General features: G+C 31.3%; 1 protein-coding gene across 4 annotated transcripts; it reads left to right on the top strand.

Moving 5' to 3' along the window:
* The first annotated feature begins 2,996 nt into the window (after positions 1–2,996).
* LOC149885432 (uncharacterized) lies at positions 2,997–7,027 on the top strand. 4 transcript variants are annotated; one of them, XM_090096472.1, is made up of 6 exons: positions 2,997–3,183; positions 3,698–3,920; positions 4,119–4,334; positions 5,231–5,343; positions 5,426–5,480; positions 6,491–7,027. In XM_090096472.1, the coding sequence occupies exons 3-6, from the start codon at positions 4,123–4,125 to the stop codon at positions 6,654–6,656; spliced, it is 546 nt and encodes a 181-aa protein (XP_089952598.1). In that variant the 5' UTR covers positions 2,997–3,183; positions 3,698–3,920; positions 4,119–4,122; the 3' UTR covers positions 6,657–7,027. The 4 variants fall into 4 exon arrangements, 3 of the variants coding, with proteins under 3 accessions (XP_089952598.1, XP_089952597.1, XP_089952596.1); XM_090096471.1 differs by having other exon boundaries at positions 2,997–3,227; XM_090096470.1 differs by having other exon boundaries at positions 2,997–3,920.
* Positions 7,028–8,464: the final 1,437 nt, after the last annotated feature.

Here is an 8,464-nt window from a genome sequence, read left to right as displayed (position 1 = left end):
TGTAATAATATTACTGGAGCCCCTCTATTTAGGAGTTTCCCTCATTACGAAAGTTCCAATTTTCAAACAGCATATTTGCTGAAACATTTCAGAGGGCGAGATACAACTCTAGCTTGTAAAAGATGCTGCATTCACAAACCAACAATATTCGCCCCTTATAATAAAAGTTGCCATATATGTTCAAATGTTGTTTATGTCCATCAGCGAGAACTATTCTCCGCAATTCCATTTTCTTTTTCCAACAACTACGGATGGAAGTAATTGTTTAAAAAACTCTCCTGTCATCCAGAAACTTATTGTTTGTCCGATACCTAACGAGTATGAGAAGAAAATGGTTAAAGGAACTTGGAAATATGAATGTACTACCACAAGAGAAGCAAGATCTCAAACTACACACACACACACACACACACACACACACACACACACACACACACACACACACACACACACACACACACACACACACACACACACAGACACACAGACACACACACACACACACTGCGTTGTACATATGTTATATATACAATTCAGACATGCATTAAAGTTTAATTTTGTATTTAGGTGCTGTAAAAATCCATTAACCTTAGGTGTATCAAGTGAAGAGGTCGTTGGCTGAAGAGAAATTTTCAGCTTTCAGGAGATCGAAATGGTTGACAAAAAGCTCCCCAGACAGCACACAATATCGGGCCAGAATTCCAGTGAATCATCGCACGCCGTGTTGACTATATTAAGAACGGATCAGTACTGAAACCAGCCTGGCAAGAATTCAGCAAGTAGTTGTATAGTATTGCGATGGCATTTGTTATTGGGCCAATACTGGCTCAATTGTGAAGGCTACAGAGTTTTTACCAAATGTCGTTTTGCCATAATGCACCTTTTCACAGTTCCGATATAACGTTAAAGCGCGCGCAGAAATGGAAGTAAAAATGTAGACAAACAATAATTTAACAGTGATTTAAAGGAGATTTTCCATGCGAAACAAAAGTAAAGCGAAAGTGAGGTTCACTGAGCATTAGTACTTAACGATTGCCGTATTTTTGTTTAATGCCTATTTACAGTGAGAAAAAACAAATTTATAGATTTCTTTTGAATTATTTTACAAAATGGAGACAAAAAGTTCTGTGACTAACTAAATTTCGAATGTGGATTTATATATATATATATATATATATTGGCTTTATTTTTTTTTGCCCATTTTAAGTTATTTTAAGGTATTTTTCCTCAAATCCTGTGCATTTTCAATCTTGTTGTTATATTCCAGCTTTAAAGCAAAAGACTCTGTTACTACAATAACATCCATATAAGGGATATCTCTCAAAAAAGGTACAAAGTGTGGGCCAAGATTAAGAAGATCGTTTTGGTGTTTTGGTGTATGGTCTAATTAAAGTTCACAAACCTGAAAAATCCTACTCTATAAGAATTGTAGTATCAACAATTTGCACTCCTAACTATGGAATATCTAACTACTTAGTAAAGACAATACAACCTGTCTTAAACAAAAACAAAACAAGTTTAAAAAACTCTTTTGACTTTATTAACAAAACAAACTCATGGAATATAAAATATAATAATGTTCAAGTTTCATTTGATGTAGTAAACCTCTATCCGTCAATTCCACTTAAAGAAGCTACTTTGATTCTTTTAGATCAATTAAATAAAGATGATTCCTACAAATCTTCTACTAAACTTACTATATCGGAAACTAAAAAGCTGATAGAGCTTTGTTTACATCGATGTTATTTCTTGTGGAATGAAGAAATTCATGAGTTGGAGAATTCCGGTCCTATTGGTCTTTCGTTCATGTCATACTGGCGGAATCTTTTCTACAATACCTCGAAGAAAATGCTTTTAAAATTGCAAAAACATTAAACTCTCCTCTTGATTTAAAATCCTAAGATATGTTAATGATAGTCATGCTAGATTTTCAAAAATTAAGGAAGCAGATTAATTCCAACTTATTTTGAATAAACAACACCCTGCAATACAATACACAATCGACATCGAAAGCGAAAATAAAACTTCCTCGATGTAATAAATAACAGTAATAAATAACACCAATGGTAATTACGAGTTTAAAGTTTACAGAAAAGAAGCCATTACAAATATTTAAATTAAACCTCACTCGAATCACGACCCCAAAATTTTAAGCGCAATATATAAGGGTTACGTTCACAGAGCTCACTCCATATGCAGTGATTTACATTTACAAACAAGATAACTTTTCTAATTCAAATGTTCAACGAAAATGGTTACGACAAAAGCCAACTGATAAATATTGCAAACCAAATTAGAAAAAAAAACGGTCCATAAATAAAAACAAATATCAATCCGAATGTGACACCCTCCAAACAGTTTCATTATCGTGGATACCATCACTGTCCCCAAAGTTAAGAAAAATATTTTAAAAAGTTGGATATAGAGTAGTTTTTAAAACAAATCCTAATTTAAGATCACCGCTAACGTGTAAAAACAAATCTAAATTACCACGCAATAGCCAACCTGGAACTTACTTAATTGAATATAACTGTTTAAAGAAATACGTTGGTGAAACGAAATTCCAAATTAGAACTCGAACCCAACAACATCAAAAAACCTTAAACGAGGGCAAACATCATCAGTCTGCAATAGCAACACATGGTAAATCATGTTCAGAAGAAGTTAGTTGGGAGAGAACTAAAACTCTTTGAGTAGAGACAAAAACATTTGATAGGTCCGTGAGGCTCTTGAGATACAGAGGCACCAATGTTCCCCTCTAAATGGCGGGATTAATCTCGGTAATGGGCAATTTGTTAAAACTAAATTTTGGACACTATTTTTTACGTTTTTACGCAAGGATAAAAAAGAAAGAAGCTATTCAACTGCTGACGTCAGTTAATTTTAACCGTCTTTTGTAACTTAAAATAGTTTTACGAGCTGATGATGCTGGTAACCATTATCTAGCGAAAATTACTCATAACAAATTAATATTTGTATTTAGAGAATTCGTATTATTTGATGTTTTTTATTAATATAACATACACTCTTATACAAGATATCAAATTTCAAATCATATATATCTATATCTAAATATATGGCCAGAAGCTTGCCAGACTCGCGCCAGTACTGGTAACACGCCGTGCAATAACTCGTCGTAATTCAGTACCGGATTCGTGTGCTGTTTGGGTAGCTCACAGGAATGTATAAAATTAATTTTTTTAGAATGCCAGTACTTAAAATATGGTGTAAGAAATTTTTTTTTTTTCTTTTAGTTCGAATAAAAAGTTCATAACATAAAATGTTGTTAAAAAAAAATATATCAAAAAATATTTAAAATATTAAAAAAAGTTATTTAATTATTTTAAAATACATTTCGCGGATTCGAAGAAATAAATTTTGAAAAAACGCAAGTTGGGTATTCGAATAAATATTAACGCCCGATAAAAACAACTTCGTTAAAAATCAGCTGAAAAAACATTTTTAGAAAATTGTGAAGCAAACGAAGAAACCGATAAGCTTCAAGTTGACACAACGAACTGGTTTGACACAACAACAAATGCGTGTTTGCGGCTCGTCATAGACAAATATTAAACAACTTAAAATTTATCTCAAACAAAATTATTTTTTAAATAAATATTTTTTTTTATTGTTATGTTTTTGTTCGTCAGTTATTGAATTGTCATAAATTTTTCACCTTTTTTTTTCCATTAAAAAGGTTTTTAGTGAAACACGATCCAGCGAAGTCGAAGTCAAAATATTAATAAAGAGTGGAAACACGTAACTGATAATTTTTTTTTTTTTGAAAGACGCAATGGGAAACTTTATTAGTTGTACTTGGACTATTTGACCAGCGAACTTTGCTGTAAAATATGGCAACGAATAAACTTCCTTAAACTTATATGCTGATTTAACAACTGAAATCCGTTATCTCTAGATAGGCAAGTTATATATGAAAAAATCAAGTTTTTTTTAACAAAAAGTTTGTGGTTAAAAAACCGTTACTTTTAATGTTTGTTTATTAAGTTTTGAGAGATTTTTTTAAGAGTATTATAATAAGTAAGTATATTATGTAAGTAAATATATTATATATAAGTAAATATATTAGAAGTTAGTATATTAGATGTTTATAACAAAAGGAAAATGAGCTTATTGTTATGCGGTTGCGTTTATCAACCCGAAGAAGAGAATCTTGTTGTGCAAGAAAAAAACACATATAGAGGAGCAAGGAACTGTTTACGCCAGCGACACGGAAAAGGAAAATATATTTTCGAAAATGGCGATATCTACGAAGGAGACTGGAAAAACAACAAGATGCATGGATATGGCCAATACCGAACGCCGTCTGGAATAACGTATGTTTAAAAATACAAGAATTTTCTGCATTTTAATAGAAATAAATAGAATTTCGTGTTGGCTGTAAGATGTGTAAGTGATTTATAAGGTAATTAACAACTAGTGATATGTGTAAGGTAATTAACAACATAAAATACAGCAATCTTTGCACAATGCTTCAAATAATTTTTAATTTTTAAGTTGGTACCATAGCAGTCTGTACTAACACAGTACAGTTAGTACAGACGGCGATGATTGGTACGCTATCAACTTTATCTAGTTTTAAAATTAATAAAAGTTTGATTTTTAATCTTTTGTTTATCGCTTCTCATACCACTATTTGCTCTTTACTGCCATTAGGAATTCTCCCACGAGAAAGCTTACTTGAGCGTTAAAGTTGGTATTTAGGGTTTGTGGCGAGACTAGGGGTTAGGTTTTAAAATTTACTTAAATAAAGCTTTAAAAATCGCTGTTCTCCTTAGCCATTAAAGCCTTTCAATTTACTTAAATTCGACAATTTTCGGCAAACTAGATTTTTTTTGCATAACTTATGTCTTTAAGGTGGTAAATTTGATGATAATATACATAAAAAAATGAAATTCAATCACTAAAACAAGCTTCAACGGCTGAAATCAATTGTGTACGAAGTTTCATTTAGATCAATGTGGTGGAATTCAGGAAGATTATGATTTATATTTTAGTTTTTTTTCTGTTTGACATTTCGGTCATTTAGAATAAATTTTTATTTAATTTAAATCATTTTTGTGTTTTTTGATAAAGAAAAATCAGAAAAAAATCTGTTGAAAAAACAAGCTTTAGTTTTTAATATGCAATTCACTTACTAGTAAATCCGGTTTACTAGCAGCTGCTTGTAAACCAGATTACGAACTTTTACTGATTAACTCAATGCCTTTAGATATAATGGTCATTTTGAGAATGACGAATTCGTCGGTCCTCAGAAAAAAGTAAAAGAAATAACGAACATTGTGAAAGAAAAAGATAAACCGAAACCAATTACAATAGCAAATAGTAAGTGTTTTCTATCGGAGATATCTTTTGGTGGTACAGAGTTTTTAAATGAAAAATGATTTTTATTTTCTTTATTCTTAAGATGCATTTAACCGTTCATCCGATATGAACAAGTGCTTACTTCAGCGTCCAGAGAGGTAGCAGTTTCCTTTTTTATTAGATTCCAATGTTTTATTTTTTTGGCTATTGCTGTTGTTTGCCTTTTTTCATGTTTTTAAAACTTAATTTTTACCTGGCTAACTACATCAATTACATACTTAGTGAAGTAAATTTCCTGCTTTTCAATAAAGTCCCTTTTATAATGGCCAAATAACTTTCAATGACTCACTACTTAGCAGAGTTTGAGGGCTTTGGTTTCTTAGGTATCCTACAACGTTATTTTATTGACACCATTCTGGTGACATCTTACAGAAGTGGATTGTGACCAGATCAGGCCAAAATATTGTAGGCATACCATGCTTTTCAATAAATGTTAAAAGACGTTTCTTTAAGCATTCTTCCATATACAAGTACGTGGTTAAAATCTTTAGAGTAATGTACTTTTCAAACCACAACAGCAGATTGCTTGCTATACTAAGCACTTGGTAAAAAAAATCTCACTTGAGTTTTGGTGACATATCTAACATTAGACTGATAAAAATATTGATGGACTGAAAAACAAAAAAAATTTTTTTTGCGACCGGCTTCATCGTATCAATTAAGCGCAAGATTTCTCGGCTTTTACTTTATATTGAAGAGTAAAATTGATTTTGCTTCCTTCTTTTCTTTAAACTCTCTCTTTTTTTCCCCTTCTGCTTTTCTTTCGATAGCCTCTTTATGTCGCCGCAATGTAAGTCCAACGGCAGATCGAGCAAGATCTGTGAAATTTTGAAATGTCAACTTGTGACAACGAAGGATTTTCAAGAAAAAATTCCAAACGCTTTCTCAATTAAATATTTTTCTCATTTTAACTGAGTTTTAATTAAAACAAATAAAATCAAACAACAAACTATTGGCTTCATTTTTCCAAAAAACTAAAAAAATCTGTTTAGTAATTAAAGATTATAGGGAGCTAACTTTCATTGCGTTCAGCCAATACCATAAAATCATTAACTTAAAACTAAGATTATCAAGACTTTTTTTCTTTTATTTTAAAATATTATTTCAGATGTGGTAATGGTGCTCAGCCACCCGTTCAGCTCACTGAAAGTGAAATAGTGGAAAGAAAAGCTCAGTATGATCTAAAGCAAGAAAAATATAAATTAAGACAAGAAACAGCCATGCGAATGCGTGACAAATATGCAAAAAAAATAAAAAGAAGAGATGGTACTTAATAATTTTTCAGTTCGTTATGAAAGAAGGGAAAGATAACGCAGTAAAAACGTAGAGTTTTTACACCAGGTGATAAATCTGCGGACCCGTTAGAGAAGAGTTAAACACGCATTACTCATTGAAATTACATTAAAAGGCACAAGTTTCGATTTAAAAACTTTTTACACCAGGTGATAAATCTGCGGACCCGTTAGAGAAGAGTTAAACACGCATTACTCATTGAAATTACATTAAAAGGCACAAGTTTCGATTTAAAAACTTCTTCAACGTTGAGTAAAATGGATTAATAATAAGCTGTTTTCATAAATTTACTTTCGTGTAGCTAACAATTAAATTCTTTATTGAATTATTAGAATTTATAATGGTGCTTTGGTATATATATATGTGTGTGTGTGTGTGTGTGTGTGTGTGTGTGTGTGTGTGTGTGTGTGTGTGTGTGTGTGTGTGTGTGTGTGTGTGTGTGTGTGTGTGTGTGTGTGTGTTTATATATTGAACTGTATGATGTAGCATTTTTTTTAACTTCTTTCGTCGAGCAATTTATGCTGTTGGAGCAGGAAAAAGAAGTATAATAAGAAATACAAACTAAAAATATAGTATTATAAAATATAAAATAATTATAAAAACTAAAAATATAAATGCAAAAAAAAAAAGCATTGAAAATAGATGAATTTTTTTTAAAAAAAGAAGAAAAGTAAAGATAACATTCTTCTTTTTAAAATGTTTTCTTTTACAACTTTCTATTGTTGATGCTGCTTTTTTCATCGAACCAAGTTTATTAATTTTTTCCAGCGGTTTACTCAACTATTAATTTCGCTTAAAACAGTAACCTTCTTCCTTTTCTTCTCATCCTCCTTTTCTTATTTAGAAATTATATCTTTCCGGTATGTAGTTGTAGAAAAAATGGGGGTTCCAGCTGCACCGGCACAGCTGGAATTGAAATATCAGCCGTAAAATAGTTTTTTTAACGCAAACTTTGATCGGGCAGGTATTACTACATTCTTGTTTCGTTCGCCACTCGTCGGAGTGACGAGCGAAACGAATACACAGTAAACATGGACGGATTAGTGTTGGGAAAGCGATGTTGGTGCTGCAAGCAGCTAACAAATGAGAAGCAAGACATAAAACCTCCTCGAGTATATGGTATGAAAGTATGTGGTATGAGCAAGGCGATGTATAACTCCAAGATGAAAAGAGACTAAGTGGTAGCAAAAAAATGTACCGAAAGGGGGCTACTCGTCAATTCTCTGCCCAATATAACTTTTATTAAAATAAAAAGTTGTTGAAGAGAAGCATTCAAAAATGTGGTATTGATTACATTTGGTAATGAAAATTTTTAAATGCAGTGGCTTTTTTTTTGTGGAAAACATTTTTCTTTTAAAGAGGATTAAAAGCTTGTGAAGATATTTTATTTTCAATCTTCTTTTGTTGTTATGGGAACCTTATTTATAGCTAAAAATTGTAAAAATTTTAATGCTTGTTTTATTTATTTATTTATTTTTTTTTTTTGGTTAAATTTAAATGTTACTAGAGTTTGTCAAAATATTATTTAACTTGGTTAAAATCAAACATTTGCAATCCTTCCCAAAAGATCATCTCCATTGAATTGCCATTGCAATAACTTCTTAAAACTCAAACCACTAGAAATTTTCAATTGCAGACAAGTTTCGGAATACTAATAAACCAAAATCCACCGAACAATGAAATTCCATAAAGATCCAAATAGCTGCAATTAAAGAGTTTGAACTTAGAAATTATATGCTATATTTATTGGAAACCTATTGAATATAAGGGATTCAGCATTTAGACATAT

This window comes from Hydra viridissima, unplaced genomic scaffold (assembly GCF_058129835.1).
Source record: "Hydra viridissima isolate aposymbiotic clone 2 unplaced genomic scaffold, HvirCarnegie_v1 scaffold_8, whole genome shotgun sequence".
Classification (NCBI taxonomy): Eukaryota; Metazoa; Cnidaria; class Hydrozoa; order Anthoathecata; family Hydridae; genus Hydra; species Hydra viridissima.
This window is presented reverse-complemented; position numbering and strand designations above follow the sequence as displayed.